At 45.0% G+C, this 19,389-nt stretch overlaps 1 protein-coding gene across 1 annotated transcript in view; it reads right to left on the bottom strand.

The window, feature by feature from the left end:
- Nucleotides 1–1,591: 1,591 nt before the first annotated feature.
- Nucleotides 1,592–19,389, bottom strand: part of LOC135213787 (thyroid transcription factor 1-associated protein 26 homolog) — a gene marked incomplete at its 3' end in the record, with an annotated part of 99,680 nt that continues 81,882 nt past the window's right edge. The window contains exons 4-6 of the mRNA XM_064247914.1: nt 12,835–12,971; nt 11,971–12,036; nt 1,592–1,966 (exon numbers count right to left, since the gene is read on the bottom strand). Of these exons, the coding sequence (XP_064103984.1) occupies nt 1,592–1,966; nt 11,971–12,036; nt 12,835–12,971 (578 nt within the window). The remainder of the gene's footprint in view (nt 1,967–11,970; nt 12,037–12,834; nt 12,972–19,389) is intronic.

The following is a 19,389-nucleotide window of genomic DNA, read 5'->3' as shown; positions in this document are numbered from 1 at the left end:
TTCTTTCTTTTACTATTTTTGTTAATATTGTTCAACTAGACCGTGTCACTCGGCGTTAAATTTATTGAGAATTCCCTTTTTATTTGAATGTTATTGTGCTTTTAATACATACAGTAATATTTTAACTTTCTCTTCTCCTCTCCTCAACATATCAACGCTCCCTCGTTCAGTCTCAAGTCAGCTGGCGTGACGTCACCAAGCGGTTACGTACGATTTTATACATCTTTATGCTAAATGTTATATTGAAAGCTAAATTTTATATCAAATGCTTAATACTTTAATGTATTTTGTCGAATATTGTTATCATTAAACTATATATTGTAAATGAAAAAAATAAATTAATACAGTATAACTTGTAAGACCCAGTAGGCCGTCGAATACAAGTATAAACTAGGTAATCAAATCTGTTCGAAGTACGAGCATTTGTTGGCGGCATACAAAAATTTCTCGAAAATTTTGTTCGAAAAACGGAAAGTTCGACATATGAAACGTTCAACAAACGAGGTACCACTGTACTCTCCAAGGTGGTCAAAGAAAGACTGGTGCATCACGAGGTTCTATGCCTGGTCGGTGACTAGCTTCCACCTCATATACATATGAGTTGCCAGATGCCACAGATTCCTTGCTTTACAATCTTTGATTGTTTTTAACCGGTTTCCAGCTGGCGAAAGATTATCCTATTGTTAAGACCAAAGGTTTGTTAGCGATGAAAAATACACATTTAAAAATTTGTCGTTTTATATTTACCACCTTCGTATTCCATGATGTGTCTCTCTTTACTGGCTGATTTCACTTTGGGTGTATTGTCTGTTGACTGTCCATAAGGGTTTTCAGATGAAGATATAAAGCAATTAAGGAAAAGCTTGCAATGCATTCTTGCCCCTGGTTTAAGTTTGCTTCCCCTTTATTAGGGTAGTAGAGAAGTGTTTACCTGATGCCTGGTTGGCACGGAATCCTCTAATCCACAGATCAGGTTGTTAATTTGACCCAAAGCATGACAAGCAACCTCAACCACAGCAGTTGGGACAATTGTTTTTGCCTCTTGATTTTACCCTAACAAAGCTCCATAGACAATAGGGGTCAACAAGTTTTATGAATAATGCCAGAGCAGATGTTAAAAATAAATTATGTAATCTTCAATTTGCAATAAAAGAGACCCCAGTGTTTGTGATATAATTCCTCAGGATAAATAAGAAGTTTATAAATTTTATTAAAAAAGAAGGGATTGAAAATTACACAGAATATATTAATATTTTAAGTGTAAAATCATTCCAATAGGCATTTTGTTACGTGTACAGTATTATGGTGATGTGAGCGCTCAAAACTGGAGTGAAGTAAATTTGAAGTATAGTTGGATAGCTAAATAGTTAGAAACCAAAAGTAAAAGGTGAAAAATAAAAAGTATAAAGCAACAAAGCTTGAGACAAAGAATCTTTCATGATGTTCACACACTGTGCCAAGCAAATATTCTATAATGATAACATTTACAGGGATGATGGACCGAAAAAGCATGGAATTTTAGGTAATGTTTTGTTATTTACTGTCAGCTCATCTCTTTCTCTAGCTTTTTTTTTTTTTTTTTTTTTTTTTTTTCCAGCATCAATTCTATTCGTCCTCTCATTACTGGCTGTCCTTTTTTGGTCTTCTGATTCAGTTTCTTGAAACGCTTTAACCGTTCTTCCTTCCGCTTAATCTTGGCCATTGCTATTTCTTTCCTTTTTTGAATTGCAGCTTCCTTTTTCTTCTTTTTTTCCAAAACTTTCTGATGGTACTGCAATCTTGCTCGTTTCAAGCTTGATATTTTTTGTTTCCTGTAACAAATACTGGCTGGTGATTTATGATCTACTTGGTTTAAAAAAGGATAATAGGAAAAATTTTTTCCCATTATTTTTACAGATACTACAGATGATCTTTTGATAATGCTGTAGTTGATGGTCCCTAATGACATCAAAAACAATGAACAGGACTGGAAAATGTCAAGCTAGCAAACTAAAATTAAAAATAATTTGTACAACAAAATATACTGTAGATATTACTCGATGATACTTTTCAAAAACATTAATGGGAGCTAAAGGGGTGGGTACTACATATATAGTACATTACCTTACCAAAAATATCAAATTTGAAAGAATTTGTAATTTTACTAGGTATACAACATGGATATATGTCAACAGAAGTTTCATTTGCTGAAACTTCGTACGTATGTAGTTAACTTCTGGCAAGTAAGAGGACTACCCAATCAGCTGTCAACCCAACATTTCCTTTGGTTACAGAGAAAATGCAGTTATTAAAGGCTGTAAGCAAATGTAAAACTTGAATGTGTATACGTAATCTGGAAAAGCAAATGTTACCTATAATATTTAATATCTGTTCTTAAAGGAATTATGACCTCTTATTTATTCAGGCAAGACATCCTGAGCGGGGGGAGGCTTTTGAGTCTTAAAACTGATTGGCACTGCTCCAAAATCTTAGGAACATGTGAGGTTGTAAGCCTCTGCCACATTCTGTACAGTTGCTAACTGCTAGAGGTAGAAGACTATTTGAAGCAGCCAGTTTGAAGGCACAGTCAAACACTCGTCCATAAATGCTATACTCCCAGTCATGTACATGAGCAAAGGAAGGCTGATTCTCATCTATACAGCATGGCATCCAGTACAAGAAGCTGACAGGGCACCATGCCTAAGATAGTTTCATACATTGAACCATAATCTAGTTAAGATTCAAAGCAATTTTCTCTCTCCTGTCTAGAGACAGGGAAATAAAAAATTCAGTAACACTATAACCATGTGGATGAATAAAAGTACTTTACTGTGCACCCAAGTCCCATTGTTAACCCATTGTTAAGAGTGCTGAGAGAAAACCTCATTTGACCTAGCACTCTGACAGAGGCGAAGTTGTGTGGTTCACTTCCATGAACACAGGTTGGTCTGTCCACAATTGGGAAGGGCATGAAAGGGGGGAGGAGAACCAGCATGCAAGCATCTCTTCATCAACTTAAGTCTACCAATGAACTTTATGCAGTGTGCAAATTGTCTGAAAGTAGACTGGAAAGCTACAATGTTTGCCCGCTAGTGTGGACAGGCCAGGCCCTTAAAGTGTTAACTAGTAGAGAAAAGACAAGGAAACCTGTCTTGTCAGTCAGGCTCCTACTGATGACCTAAACCAATATTTCACATGGATAAGATTAGGTACAACTCTGAACTGTATGATCTAAATCTCTAAGATGGAGTTTGCTCAAAGACCAGAGTCAAAAGGGAAGGTGCTAGCCTGCTTTTTAGATGACAGGTACAGAAGGAACGGTAAAGGTACCACACCTGACTGAAGCCTTAGGAAAATTACACCAAGTTAGAAGTAACAGTCATTCTATGCCTGATTCCATAGAACAGGGTTGAACCATAATAATAAAAAAAAAAGGCAACTGAAAATCCATGAAAACCTGGCAAAAAATGTTGGATTGATACAATCAAGGGATGGCTGAAAAAGAAAAAAAATAGGAAGGCTGAAAAAAAGCAGCAATGAAAAAACTAAAAAAAATGGAAAAGCTAAACAAAAGTAACAATGTTAAATTCCAAAGGTCAGCCAAGGAGATATCTGAAAGATGTTGTGGACTATCTCTCCTTCCAGAGGATGAATGGAAGAAAGTTATCCTGTAGACTTGGTGGGGTTGAGTAAACTACTACCAAGCCTGGAAAGTTAAAGCTGTCATAGAGCAGCCTCTGCCATGCTGAGCAACAAAAAATGTTCTAGGTTTCCTTATAAAGGAAGGGAAAGCTTCTCCAAAGATAAATCTGTTGTCTGTAACTATCAAAGACTGCATGCATGTGTTAAATAAAAACATCCACATCAGATATATACTATCTGCATCTGCATGACATACACATATGCATAAACACTCAAGGATCTCTGAATTCTGACATCCAGTACATCTCTACACTGTTGGAATTACTCAAGGGTGTTTGTAGCATCCCTTCAGCTCCTAGCTGCACATACTTTTTGGCCTTTTACTTAAATTCCCATTCCCTTTCTTCATTCTTGTTTTCCAACGACGTACTCTACAATTGCTTTTTCAGTCTTAAAGTGCTGAATGGATCAACCCAAGGCCTAAGAAAGGGATATAGGACCAAAGTTATCAGTGAACAAGGGAGGGTTGAGCATGTCCTTTGGGCCAGCCTTAGGAATGCTGTTAACCAGCTCAGTGGTCTGGTAAAACTATGATACTCAACTTAGCATGTAAGCACTTCCATCTCAGTGGGAATAGGAATGATTTCATGAGAGGATGGAGAGGTAATGGCAGTCAGTCCTTTACCTATTCTCCTTTTGAGGATTAGAAAGATTCCCTTGGAAGGGAGAGCCAAGGGAAAGGGATTATGTACCTTCCAAGAATCCATCAGGTTTCTCTGAGACTAAAATACTGACTTGTGTCTACATCAGAAATCACTGCAACTCTCCGGGAATCGAGGAAAAATGGAAAGCTCATATCCTAATACCATAATCACTTCCCAGGGAGGGTAAGTAAGGGATTCCTGGGAGAATGCAATAAAAATAGACTGCCCCAGGATATCTTATTGCAAAACACAAGGGGAATGGGAGATTATTTACTAGTTGGTAAACAAAACACTGGCCTTCCTAAAGTACATGAGATTCTGTTCGGAAATATTAAAAGTGTAGGTCAGTGCTTCAGTAAGAGCCAGAATAGTAATAGACCTCAATGAAAAGTGGGCCAAACTGATAATTAATAGTAATGTGCAAATGCCTGTTAGCTAAAGAGTGTTCAGCTACAGTGCAGATAACCAGGCACTAAATGAAACTGTACCAAGCAGGAAAGAGGTTCTGTCACAGAAATAGAGCTGACTGCATAAAACCATGCTTGATGACCAAGATTGGTTATGAATACATTACCTACAGGTGCAAAACATAAGAGCATAGGTATATGCTTCAACCAGCATCAGGAAATGTTGCTGGCCACATTGGACACTAGCAGTAAATGGAAGCCAAGATTCAGCAAGGATGGGGTGCAGATAGTACCAAGGGTACTGCACTGGGAGCCTATTAAGCCCAAAAAAGTGGCTACAGTAGTACCAGGTATGGGGTGCAATCTGTACAGAAACAGCTGGCATCTTGTGTGGGGTTACAAATTTACAAGAAGGGATTCAACTGGCACCTTCCTTACTGAAGTCTTACTTGTGGTTGGCTATAAATGCTGTGTTTTGATACAACACAGCATCTACTGGTGCTCTGGCCCCTGAATAAATCAAAAGACCAGTGTTTCTTCTACAGGAGCTGATTGGACTTGGTCGGAAATGGCTGCTTAAACAAATAATAATAATAATAAAAGTTTCTTCTACAGGAGCAGGGAACACTTACTGGAAATCCAGATACAGTAAATTCTAAAACCAACACCTTAGTTTTATTGTAAAAATGTTATTGTTAGTAGACAATAAGGTTTTGTACATACTTACCTGGCAGATATATACTTAGCTTTACGTCTCTGACGTCACAACAGAATTCAAAACTCGCGGCACACGCGACAGGTAGGTCAGGTGATCTACCTTACCCGCCGCTGGGTGGCGGCTGTAAGAACCAATCTCCCTTTCCAGCCAGAATTTTTCTCTTCCACCTGTCTCCTGAGGGGAGGCTGGGAGGGCCATCAATCGTATATATCTGCCAGGTAAGTATGTACAAAACCTTATTGTATACTAACAATAACATTTTTGTACATGAACTTTCCTGTCAGATATATACTTAGCTGATTGACACCCTTGGTGGAGGGAAAGAGACAGCAATATAAATATGGAAAAAAGGGGAAAACAACACTTGTTGTAGGATGTAAAATACAACCTTGGTTCTTACCTGTTTAGGCAGAAGACTTCGTAGTTACTGTCTATGAGTCTGCGTTGCCTGAAGAGCTTCAGCGAGGGCGTGACCTACAGCTGACAGACTCTTTGGGTCTATCAAAGGGATTTGGTAATCCTGCTTACTTGATAGAATCCGAGCAGGATCTTGTCAAAGGGGATTCGCCCTCTTATATGACAGAACCTAACCACTATCATTGCAAGGAGCTCAAACATAAACCGATCACCTAACCAATCTAATCTTGTTAGACATACGACATTGGAAAGGACATGGCCTATCCGTCTATGCTCTTTCAAACAACCAAAAAACTTACAACCTAAACAAGGGGGAAAAAATATACTACAAAGGATATGTCTCAGCTCCCTGCCCCAGCACCGAATCCGCCGATACGTACGGGCCTAACGCGAAGCACTTTTCATACGTAATTTTGACGTCTCTCAGATAGTGGTTTGCGAAGACTGAGTTGCAACGCCAGAATGTTGCCTTCATAATATTACTCAGGGATATGTTTTTATTGAAAGTTAATGAAGTGGCAATAGCTCTTACCTCATGAGCTTTGACCTTCAGAAGCTTGAATTGACTTTCATCACATATCACATGTGCTTCTTTCACCAGGCTTCTGATGAAGAAAGAAAGCGCATTCTTCGAAAGAGCCCTCCTTGGATCTCTTACAGAGCACCAAAGGTTGACATCATTGCCCTTAAGTTTCTTCTTTCTCTGAAGATAAAACTTTAAACTTCGTACTGGGCAAAGTGACCTCTCTGCTTCCTTGCCTACTAAGGCAGACAAACCTCGGACTTCAAAACTCCTAGGCCAAGGATTTGAGGGGTTCTCGTTCTTAGCCAAGAACGAAGGCAGGAATGCACAGATAGCTGCATCTCCTCTGAATCCCACTTTCCCTTCTATTGCATGGGAGTTTACTAATCCTCTTTGCGGGAAAAGCCAATGCCATGAGAAAAAGTGTCTTCCTCGTGAGGTCTCTAAAAGAGGCAGACTGAGGCGGTTCGAACTTAGGGGACCTAAGGAAGCGTAGCACTACATCCAGATTCCAACTCGGAATCTCTGGCGAAACCTTTTTGGATGTTTCAAAAGATCTTATTAGATCATGAAGGTCCTTGTCTTCTGAAATGTTTAAGTCTCTGTGCCTAAACACTGCAGCGAGCATGCTAGATAACCTTTAATGGTTGATACCGCCAGTCCACTTTTCTCCCTAAGGAAAGTAAGAAGTCTGCTATTTGGGTTACAGAGGTACTGGAAGAGGAAAAGTGATGGTTCCTACACCACCGTCGAAAGACGTCCCACTTCGATTGGTAGACTCAATGGTAGAAGGCCTTCTTGCTGCTGCGATAGCCGTTGCAACTCTTGCAGAAAACCCTCTCGTTCTGACCAAACTTTTGACAGTCTGAAGCCAGTCAGACCGAGAGCGGGGAGGTTTCTGTGATACCTGTCGAAGTGGGGTTGTCTGAGCAGATCGATCCTCTGTGGTAATGTTCTCGGAAAATCTACTAACCATTCCAGTACCTCTGTGAACCATGCTTGTGCGGGCCAGAACGGGGCTACCAGCGTCATCCTTGCTGCCTCCGATCTGCAACTTCTTGAGAGTTTTTCTCCAGTATCTTGAAGGGAGGAAAAGCATACATGTCTAGGCCCTTCCAATCTAGGAGAAAAGCATCTATTGACACTGCCCTCGGGTCCGATATCGGAGAGCAGTAGTTGCCTATCCTCGCATTCTTGGCTGTGGCGAAGAGGTCTATGTGAGGCCTGCCCCAAAGACTCCACAGGTCCTGGCAAACATCCTCGTGAAGAGTCCACTCTGCAGGCAGGACTTGATCTTTCCTGCTTAGGAGGTCTGCTCTGACGTTCTTTTCTCCCTGTACGAACCTGGTAAGGAGACAAATCTTCCTTTCCTCTGCCCACAGCAGAAGTTCTTTTGCTGTCTCGTACAGGGAGAAGGAGTGAGTCCCCCCTTGCTTCCTGATGTATGCCAGGGCCATGGTGTTGTCCGAGTTGATCTGAGCTGCCGAAGCTAGGACGTAGGGCTCGAATGCTTTCAAAGCTAGCCAACAGCCATCAGCTCTTTCTTGTTGATGTGCCAGGTCACCTGTTCTTTCTTCCAGGTGCCTGACACTTCTCTTGAGCCGAGCGTTGCTCCCCAACCTGTTTCCGACGCGTCGGAATACAACACTTGGTTGGGGTTCGGAATGTGAAGGGACATCCCTTCTGCAAACCTGAGAGGGTTCGCCCACCAAGAGAGGTCCTTCTTGATTTCTCTTGAAATCTTGAAGGAGAACTCTAGGTTTTGCGAACGACACCTCCAGTTTCGATGTAGAAAGAACTGGAGAGGTCTGAGGTGCAACCTTCCTAGAGAAAGGAATTGCTCCAACGAGGAGAGTGTCCCCAACAAACTCATCCACTCCCTCGCTGTGCATACGTCTTTCTCTAGGAAGGCTTTGACTTTCTCTGACCCTCGGGCTATCCTTTCTGGAGAAGGAAAAGCCCGAAAATCCAGAGAAACCATCCGAATCCCCAGATAGATACGATCTTGACTGGGGATTAACTGAGACTTTTGAAAGTTCACCAAAAGTCCCAGAGAACTCGCCATGAAAAGGGTCTTTTGTAGGTCCTCCAAACATCTTTTCTGTGACTTGGCTCTGATTAGCCAGTCGTCCAAGTAAAGGGACACTCTGGACTCCCTCCAAATGTAGCCATCTTGCTACATTTTTCATTAGTCCTGTGAAGACCTGAGGGGCTGTTGAAAGGCCGAAACACAAGGCCCTGAATTGGAATATCCTTCCTCCCATCATGAACCTGAGGTATTTCCTTGAAGAAGGATGGATCGGCACATGGAAGTAAGCGTCCTGAAGATCTAGGGACACCATCCAATCCCCTGGACGAAGAGCCGCCAACACTGAGGATGTCGTCTTCATGGCGAACAACTCTCTTTTCTACAAAGAAATTCAGGGCGCTTACATCCAGAACCGGTCTCCATCCTCCTGAGGCTTTTGGAACTAGAAACAGGCGGTTGTAAAAGCCCGCTGAGCATGGGTCGCTCACTAGCTCTATAGCCTCTTTCTCTAACATTTGTTCTACTGCCTGCGTTAGAGCGTGGCTCATGATGGGATCCCTGTACCTGGCCACCAACTCCCTCAGAGTCGTCGTCAAAGGTGGTCTTTCTGTAAAGGGAATCAGATATCCTTTCCGGATAATCGAGAGGGACCAGTTGTCCACTCCTCTCTTTGCCCAGGCTTCTGCGAATCTTAGAAGCCTGGCACCTACTGATGTCTGGAGGACTACTTTCCTACTTCTTAGCTCTGGATGAGCGCGAGAAGGATCTTCCTCTCTTGAAGGGTCTATTACCTCTTGAGGTAGAGGCTCTAGAAGGAGGGCCCCCTCGAAAGGGCTCCTGTCTAGCTGGAGTCTCCTTCTTAGTCTTCGTCTGGAAGGAGGTCCTAGGTTTCCGGACAGACTGAGCGAGCATGTCTTGAGTCGCCTTCGCAGAGATAGCTCCTGAGATGTCCTGGATTATCTTCTTTGGGAAGAGAAGCGGCGAGAGTTGCGAATAGAGAAGCGAGGCTCTTTGAGCATGCGAGACGGACTTTGTAAGAAAAGAGCAGAAGACTGATCTTTTCTTAAGAACCCCTGCTCCAAACAGGGAGGCTACTTCGCTTGATCCATCTCTAACTGCCTTATCCATGCACGTCAGTACACTGTTGAGATCCTCGGGCAAAATGGAATCCGGGTTCTGAGTCTTTTAGCCCAAGACCCCCAAAGACCAGTCAAGGAAGTTGAAGACTTCCAAGACTCTGAACATTCCCTTCAACAGGTGGTCGAGCTCGTTCATAGCCCAGGTAGTCTTAGCTGACAAGAGAGCCGAGCGTCGTGCGGCATCCACCAGTGAAGAGAAGTCCGCGTCTGCAGATGACGGTAGACCCAGGCCTAGGGGTTCTCCAGACTCATACCAAAAGCCTAGTCTGCCCGTAAGCTTGGAAGGGGGGGAAAGGGGGAAAAGAAAACCAGTCTTCCCTTTCCTCCTTCCTTGAAAGAAGCCAATCACCAAACTTCTCAAAGCCTTCTTCATCGAGATGGTTGGCTTCATCCTCACACAGGAGGAAACCTTCGTCTTCTTAGAAGTCGAGAATAACGAGAGAGGAGGAGGAGGAGCGACGGGAGTAAGAGCGTCTCCAAACTCTTGAAGAAGGAGGTCTGTCAGGATCTTGTAGGATGAGACAGAAGAATCCTTAACTAAGTCCTCTTCTGAAGGTTCCACTTCATCCACCGACGAACCTTCGGCTTCTTTACGAGAGCAGCTGGACTTCTCTAAAGAAGTGCGTCTATCTAGTGAGTGTCTGGCAGCCGTCTTGGCGCCTATCAGGGGAATCCAAAGCTTCGGGAGAGCTCCTATCGAAATGCGTCCTTGCCTACTCCGATGAGTGCGTCCTCTGTGATCCTGAAGTCTACTCCTAGATTCACGGGAGTCCAAAGGGGAGCGCCTGCTAGGAGAGGAGAGCCTAACCTATGCTCACCGGCCCGCTAACAGAATCCATGCGCCTGTCAAAAGGAGAGCGGCTGCCTGGCGAACTGCGCCTAAATGAGGAGACGCCTACTAGGCTCTTGGCGCCTACCTACAGGAGAGCGAATCCCTGGAGAAGATCGCTTACTCGGAGACAGGCGTCTACCATGATCCACAAACTTAGATCGAGACGCGTGGGTCTCTGCAAAAGGTAGTCTCTCAGCCGAGACATTTCTTTCAGGCTCTTTACGCCTGACCTGAACAGAGCGGCTAACAGGTGAACCACGCCTATCAGGAGAAAAGCGCCTATCTTCCGCACAGCGCTTGGACGCGGGAGAGCGGCTATTTGGGGAGTAGCGCCTACCAGGCTCTAGGCGCCTAACATAAGGAGAGATCCTGTCTCTTGAAGAATCCATGTATGAGGAGGCTCTCTTATCCGGAGATTGGAGGATCTTCGGAAAGGAGCGAGAAGACGAAGCTGTGCGCTTATCTTTAGACGAGCGCCTACTAGGCGCTAGATCCCTTTCTACTGGAGAAATGAAGTCGCCAGGAGAAAGCTTCTTGGGCGATTGTCGCCTGGAAGACGACAAGCGTCTGCCGAGGGAAGAGCGCCTCCTTCCATCCGCTGTTACAGGAGAGAGAGCCGCCTCCGACTGAGAAGGCAACGCAGGCGAAGGTAGCCTAGACTTCTTGACGGGGAGAGAGACGTCCTTCTTACGACGCGTACCTCCAGCCAAGGAGCCCGCCAGAGCCGAATCTGAGCTTGCAGCCCCGCAAGAATCCGAGCTGGAGATCTTGCAAAATCCTCCACAGGGGATGAGGATCGAAGCCTACTCTGAGGCGAGAACTCCTGATCCCTCCTGGGTTTCTTGATATCCACTTCAGGCTCTTCTGGAAAACACTCCGGGCTGGAAGGAAAGGCGCAAGGAGCCTTCAGCTCTCTTCAGCGGTCGCGATGAATCCGAGGCGCTCCAACCTCTTCTAGGCGAAGGTGAAGAAGAGAAGAGAAGCAGTGGTGTAACACCTCCTTCTTAGAGCGAACAAAGGCAGCCTGGGGACGAACATCTGGATCTACCGAGGGGAACGCCTGATCGGTGGGAGTTCTCCCTAACCTTCCTGCGGCTGTTGACTTTCCTCCTCCACTGGGACTGGAGTCTGGAAGAGTCTAGGCCCTGGAAGCATTAAGGAGCCGATCAGACGCACCCTCCACTGCACTGGGGTCACTGCACAATTCACCTTCACTATTACTCTTACCTTGCAACGAACGAATTTTCTTCTCCATGCTAAGGATCGTGGCTCTCATGGTTGCCACTTCCGAAGTCGTATCTTTAGGTTCGATGCAGGGAGCAGGAGCTGAAACGGGAGAAGGATCTAGTGCTACAACAGGATTGTCTACTTCTACCTCGCTAATACGAGACTTACTAGAACTTCTAGACGAAGCTTTCTCACCCTGTCTTTCTCCAACTTCCTCAAGTAGGAAGAAAGAGACTTCCATCACCCTCATCCAAACTTCTCACATTCATTACACGGGTTAATAAAAGAACATTCTTTACCCCTACATTCAAGCATACTGTGTGAGGATCTACCGTAGCTTTCGGTAGCCTCACCTTGCATTCATCTATAGAGCACACCCTAAACATAGAAGATTTCTTCCAACGGCCTACATCAGACATCTTGAAATCAAAGAAAAATCCAAACCAATAGTCAAAAAAACAATCCACAAGCGCGTATGCCAAGCCAAACAAGATCAGGTACTTCACCGAAAGTCAGTCCAAATAAATCCAAGGCAAGAGAATCGAATAAAGCTGTCAGGAGGTAACAAACACAGGTGTTTAGTCCCCCCCAATCACCGGCGACAGAAAAATTCTGGCTGGAAAAGGGAGATTGGTTCTTACAGCCGCATACAGCGGCGGGTAAGGTAGATCACCTGACCTACCTGTCACGTGTGCCGCGAGTTTTGAATTCTGTCGTGACGTCAGAGACGTAAAGCTAAGTATATATCTGCCAGGAAAGTTCATGTACAAAATCAAAGATTAATATAAATGAATAAAAAATTGCAATAATATAGCAAACCAGAAGGCTTCATATAAGCATATCTTATATAATTATAGATACTGGTTGCCTCACACAGAAATATAAGCACTGATATTGCTGTACATAGTAGTACCCCTGTCATACTAAACAACCATCAGACAATAAAATAGAAGTACTATAGTATACAATAATAAATTTTACAACCTGTAACCATAGAAAAATGAAGTTATATTGATTTTACAACAGCCAAAAAAAAGAAAGAAAAAAAAAAAAAAAAAAAAAAAAAAGCTTGCCTCCTACCTGCTGATAGTTAGGTACTGTGTTACAAAACTTCAACAATGAAACCAGTTGCCATCAAAGGGTATTCCTAAAATAAAAGGGTTTGTATTCATGTAGGGAAACTTGTCCTATTTAAGTTGAAAAATTAACATTCTTACTTTGGCTCTTACTGAAATAAAGCAGTTTTCCTCTTCTGGTTCTTTTTTAATTGCAGTTTCCTCTTCTGGTTCTTTCTTTATTTTTTTCTCCATGGTAGGGCCTGGAACCCTTTCCCTTTCATTTTCCAAGGTTTCATCTGGAAATTATTGTGGAATTATTAGACATGATATTTTCCAATTTTTAAGATTTTTTCTACATATAACGCAAGATGTCTCACAAATTAATTTATCTTTTCCTTTTCATTTATAACATGAAAATATCTGACACTTCATCTGGGGGTGTGTGGGGTTGGTACTTCCTAGCAACTGATAGTTGACTTGCTAATTACTAAGTATATGTTGTTTGACTTATTTTGATTTAAAATTTTAGTAAGAAAAAAATTTTTAAAGCAAAATTTATAATACATCAAATCCTCCTTCCCCTAGATCGGATACAGAGAAAGAAGACGCCACTACAAAGATCCTAAGAGAAATGCAACAACAGATATCTTCGTTAATGGGAGTTTTGAAAAAGGATCCTCCTAGGAGGAAGGATCACTTCCTTCCCGTTAAGAGATCCCGTCCGATAGAAGTCTTTGACAGCTCGGACGAGGCGCCTGCCAGGCGCAAAACACCGACAAGGCGAGAGGATTCTAAAGAAAGACCTGAAACTCCTACTAGGCGAAAAGCGCCTGAAGCGCCTGAAACGAGGCGCAAAGCGCCTGAAGCGCCTGAAACGAGGTGCAAAGCGCCTGAAACGAGGCTCGAAGCGCCTGAAACGAGGCGCAAAGCGCCTGAAGTGCCTGAAATGAGGCGCAAAGCACCTGAAGTGCCTGAAATGAGGCGCAAAGCGCCTGAAACGAGGCGTAAAGCAACCTGAAGCGCCTGAAATTGAGGTGCAAGCGCCTGGAAGCGCCAGGAGCCAGGCTCCAGGCGCTATAACAACAGGATCTTCATCGGAAATGGAGTTAGAGGCGGGACGAGAGGCTCCGCTTTGGGAATTTTTGCAGGATCAGTTTTTTCACTGACAGGGTCTCTAGATGTCGCACAGGCGGCCGTAGCCCTTGTCAGGATATGCCTGATTCTGCGAAAGGTGAAAGACATTTGAGGCCTTCTCCTGATAGGAACGGGAGTTGTCGCACAGGCGGCCGTCGCCCTTGTCAGGATAGTCTTAATGCAAGTAAAGGCAAGAGCAAGATCGGCCTTCTCCTGGCGGGGACTCAAGATGTCGCACAGGCAGCCGTAGCCCTTGTCAGGTTAGAGTCGGTAATGCTAAAAGCCCTTCACCTTACGAAAGGTAGGCGCTCCGTCCTCCGGTTGCTCATTCTTCTCCCAACTTGATGGACAGGAAATGGAAGATAGATTGGAATTGGAAGCCAATAAGGGGGCAGGTCTCTCAGTTTATAAGACCTTAGCGACTTTTTTTATTGAGAGAATTAGTTCTTTACTAGTAAGAGGATATTAAAATCATCCTCCTTCTACAAAATAATGCAACCAACCATTTACAGAAAGAGTGGCAATCGTTTGGAAATTGAACAAGATTCGTACGAGCTCTCATTCATTGATTACAGGCTCTTCCAGATAATAGAGGCGTAGAATACGGCCTTATCGCCAAGAGAATAAAGCTTGAAATATTCTCTTCGATCCTCGATTTTCATTTGCGATCTCTTTCGACTAATACTAATTCGGGTTTACTGACAAAAAGAACGAAGAGAGTAACATTTCCATTCTCTCTCTGCATCGGAGAGGAAAGAATGTAGTAAGAAGATTTGGTGTATACGACTACTGAATGACAAGTCATATACGCATACCATAGTTGCCTTTGTGGTTCGCTATGGAATTATCTATATCCTTACAGGAATTAACAAGTAAGGACTTCGCTTAAAAGGTTTTTTACAACAATACCTACTCAGCTTCAGTATTTAACAAAGGTTGTTTGGCTTAAATATGCATTATTGAGAGCTTCCTTAGACTCGAGAATAATTTTATTATATTCCTTCATTGAATGGAGTAACTGGCAACTCAGGAAGAATGCAGCCAGGCAGCGAACGAGACGGCTGTCATTGTAAGCCAATACAGTACCATCCAGTTCTCGGTCATGAGCATTTGGTTACATCTCTCTCTCCTACGGTGCCTGCTCGGACTACTCCTTCTCCGGTGTATGGCAATAGTAGCTACCCCGAATTCAGTGGTTTTCTGTTCTCCGGTGTCACCGGAAACACTGTTAACTACTTACTACTAGCTCTACCAGATTCTTCGCATGGTTACATGGCAAAAGAGAAGGCCGAGACGGGAATAATTCTACAACACCGGAACACTCCGGTGTTATGGCATATCAACCACGGACATTGTCCGGATGGTTAACAAGGGTACTCATGTATCATTTCATTTACAGGCCACCCATTGTATGGAGACCGGCTGCAACGCCGTCCTCCAGGATCCCTCTGGGCACGATGTCTGCCGGACCCACGCCACCTGCGCAGTCCACTAGATGGTTCAGTAGTGTGGCACCACGAGAACTGTGTCACCTGCTACGATCTCGTGGAACGAGTCTCCTCTGATGTAAGTGACTCTCCGGTGTGTACATGATAATACAAGGTGGACCAATGTAATATATATCGCTGATAAGCCTCCTAAGTTAAGTTACAATGTAGTAAGAGTTAAGTTTAAGTTTTTACGATACCTCTCTTACAGGGAAGCTCAGTCGGTCCGGGACGCTGCTCTTTCCACCTTCAAGGTATGGGTGGGCGGCTTTGGACGAAACGTAGCCAAGGCAAAACCGTATATCCTCTCCCAAGAGATGGCTACTTTGATCTTCCCGGGGGGGAGGAGCACTGGCTACGTGGACCCCGAAGTAGCAGCTCCCCGATCGCCTCGATTCAGGACGCAGTTTCCCAGCCCCCAGAGGAGACTTCGGCGCAGGAGGTCACAGAAGAGGTCGCGGCACTGGATCTCGACGTCGAGCCCATGACGGTGGACGGCATTGGCAACGGTAAGGATGCTAGTGAGGCAAGTTTTGTAGGTGCTCAAGGCCTCCCCTTGAGCACATCTAGACCTCCCTCTCCTTCCTCTTCTACTTCCTTCCAGGGGTTCTCCGGGGGATTTCTATCAGCTGGATCGAAATCCGTCTCGGCGATCCCTAAAGTCAAGGGTAAGCGTGACTCTAAATCGCTGCCAAAGCCCCTGCCTAGAAAGCCAAGTACCAGCCAAGTCCGTAAAGCTCTGGCTCACCATCCCGGAGCGGACAGGGTCAAACATGAGTCTCTCTCCAAAGGGTCGAAGACTAAGTCTTCCAAGGAAAGAGCTCACTCTTCCTCCGCTGACCCTGTGGCATCCACCTCCAAAGGTGCGAGACCAAAAGTATTCAAGGAGAGGGCAGAGCCCCCCTCCTTTGACCAGGAAGCATTTGCCTCCAACATGATGCAACAGATAGGCAACATGGTCGGAAACTTGGTAAACACCAAGTTTCAAGAAATACTCGAAAGGCTGGTCACACAGGAGACCATAGTTGCAGGTCTCCAGCCAGGCGTAGCGTCGGGGCTTCAACAAGCCGGTCAAGCAGCCCAAGGCCTGCTTGATGGTGGACTCCTCCTCCACTCTCCCTCCCTTCCAACCCAAGTAACCCATGGAGGGTGGCTTCATACACACCTTTCATGAACGGAATGCTTACGATTGAGGGCTGCGGGACTCGAAGGATTGAGGACTTCGAGTTCCACCCGCCAGGGTTGCAAGCCCCTATCATAGGCTATGTCCATCTCACGGAATCTGCCTTGATAAGGGAGGATAAGGTCCCAAAAGAGACGGTTATCCTCTCTCAGGACCAGGCACAACAAGCTTGGATCCGTAACCTGGAGGAATGGCAGTGTGTAAACACTAAGGTTACGGCTTTCAGAAGCCCCTTCACAATTTTCATTGTGGACGAGGAGACTCCCATCCCGTTCACATCTAAAGTGGCAGAACTCGCTCTGCAAGCGGCAATGAGAGATGAGCCTATGCCACAGCTCTGGGAGACGGAACCGGCATCTCTCCTACTCCCTGGAACAGATGACCTTTGGTGGGTAGGACCCTCCTAGCCACCTTCTCGGTTGGGAAGCTCAAACCTGACTGTGCCATCTCTCTGTTTAGTGAGAGATTACCCAGGCTGTTTGATGGGCTCATCCAGACAGAATTCGATGCTAGAACCCGGCTTGCGAAATCCCTCAATGTACTAGTCATGACAGAAGCAGCGGCTCTTATCTATGCACAGGAGCCGTTGTTCAAGATCATAGCTAAGGCACAATTGTCAAGTATGCAATGTGACTTATATGATTTTGTTATGGCTAGGAGGAATTGCAGGAAGCATGTTCTAGCAGAATCCACAATCTGGCATGAGCCCAACAAACTCCTGGCCTCTTCAATATGGGGACCTGACCTTTTTCCAGCCTCAGCAGTGAACGAGGTACAACATGAGGCTGCTAGATTTAACCAAAGTCTAAGAGTTCAGTGGGGATTGGTCTCCAAGAGGAAATCGGGGTCTTCCACATCGAACCCCAAAGCCAAGAAGAAGCCTAGGAAGTTCCAGCCCTTCCAGGCCCCGCAACAACAACACTTTGGTCCAGGCAGTACCGGTTCCCCAACCTTCAACCTCTAAAAGTCAACCGCAACAGCAGTTTGTGCTGGTGACACAGCCCCAACAGCCGCAGGCATCAACCTCTTTTGCTGTCTCCCCGGCCTTCAACCCGTCGTTTGAAAGCCAAGCCTTTCAGGCTTTCAATAGGTTCGGCAGGGGGTAGCAGAGCTAGGGCGCCTTTCGTAAGCATCTGAGGCGGCAGAAGGGCTATCAGCAGAGGCAGAGGTTCACGCGGAGGGCGAGGAGGTCATCCCTCAGCAACCCAATGAGAACCCCCAGGTAGGAGGGAGGCTGTACCTCTTTCGTCAACGTTAGAGGTTCAGCAATTGGGCCCAAAGTATTGTGTCCAAAGGTCTGGGTTGGAGTTTGATCCAAGGTCCACCCCCACCCAACACCTTCTATCAAGAACCAACAGCGGAATTGATGGAGTATTCCCGCGATCTCCTTCAAAAAGGAGTAGTGTCAAGAGTCAGACATTTAAAATTTCAAGGTCGCTTGTTCAGCGTGCCAAAGAAAGACTCAGACAAACGAAGAATAATCTTAGACTTGTCCCGTCTAAACTTATTCATTCAATGCGACAAGTTCAGAATGCTGACCATTTCGCAGGTGCGGACCTTACTTCCCCGTGGGGCTGTCACCACCTCTATAGATCTTACAGATGCCTACTATCATGTCCCGATAGCAAGACACTTCCGCCCGTTCCTAGGCTTCAAGTTAGGGAACCAAGCCTACTCCTTCAAGGTAATGCCATTCGGGCTCAACATAGCCCCCAGGATATTTACAAAGTTGGCGGAAATGGTAGTCCAGGAACTAAGATCTCAGGGAATCATGGTAGTAGCCTATCTGGACGATTGGCTCGTGTGGGCCACAAGCATCGAAGCTTGCCGCAAAGTAACCGCCACGGTCATCCGCTTTCTGGAATACCTAGGATTCCAGATAAACAGGACAAAGTCCCGGCTAACCCCGGCGTCCCGTTTCCAGTGGCTGGGAATTCAATGGGATTTGGATTCGCATACTCTATCAATCCCGCCGTTGAAAAGGAGGAGAAAATAGCCAAGGCAACCAAGATAATTTCTCAAGTGCAAACAGACGTCCCGGAGAAACCAAGAATGGATCTTAGGTTCTCTCCAATTCGCTTCAGTGACGGACGTCCTGTTGAAAGCCAAACTAAAAGATATAAATCGAGTTTGGCGTTCGAAAGCGAACAAAAGATCCCGGGACAGACTAGCTCCGATTCCAGCGATCTTATGGAAGCGTCTCCGTCCCTGTACGGAAGTCAAGAACTTGTCAAAGACAATTCCACTACAGTTCCCTCCGCCGGCCTTAGTGATCCACACAGATGCATCACTACAGGTTGGGGCGGGTACTCACAGTACAAAAAGGTACAAGGAACATGGTCCCTTCCATTCCGCCAGCTTCATATCAATGTGCTAGAAGCTATGGCAGTGTTCCTCACCCTGAAGAAACTTCATCCAGCCAAGAAATCTCATATCAAGCTAGTGCTCGAATACAAATAGTTGGTCTCTGCCAGAATAGTGGTTGTTGGCACAGTGATAGAATAAATAGGACTCAGGACAGAAGGGCTCTATCTCTGCCCTACAGCAACTGCCTTGGTGTTCTATGACTACTCGTGCAGATGGTGACAACAGCATAGATGTCAGCCATCTTTCTCATTACATGCCAGGTCTGTGCAAAGTAAATGTTCACCCCAGACCCATGACTTTTTGTCAGGGACAGTAGGTGGGTTTGAGGACTCACAACAGCTACCAAAAATAAGTTTTCCTACATCAAAACCTGTTTTTTGATAAGGTAACTGCTGTTTGCCCCTTACAGAAACATACACAAAAAATTGGCAGGTGATGAAATGGCTTGGCTTCTAATAAATAAATCCCAACCACCCAGATCAATTTTTGGTCTGAAGTAGTCACAGGTTATTAATCATTGTCTTGATTCTGGATTTATATAGG

The sequence above is a fragment of the Macrobrachium nipponense genome, chromosome 43, assembly GCF_015104395.2.
Source record: "Macrobrachium nipponense isolate FS-2020 chromosome 43, ASM1510439v2, whole genome shotgun sequence".
Lineage (NCBI taxonomy): Eukaryota > Metazoa > Arthropoda > Malacostraca > Decapoda > Palaemonidae > Macrobrachium > Macrobrachium nipponense.
The sequence above is the reverse complement of the archived record's forward strand: the minus strand, read 5'-3'. Positions and strand labels throughout refer to the sequence as shown.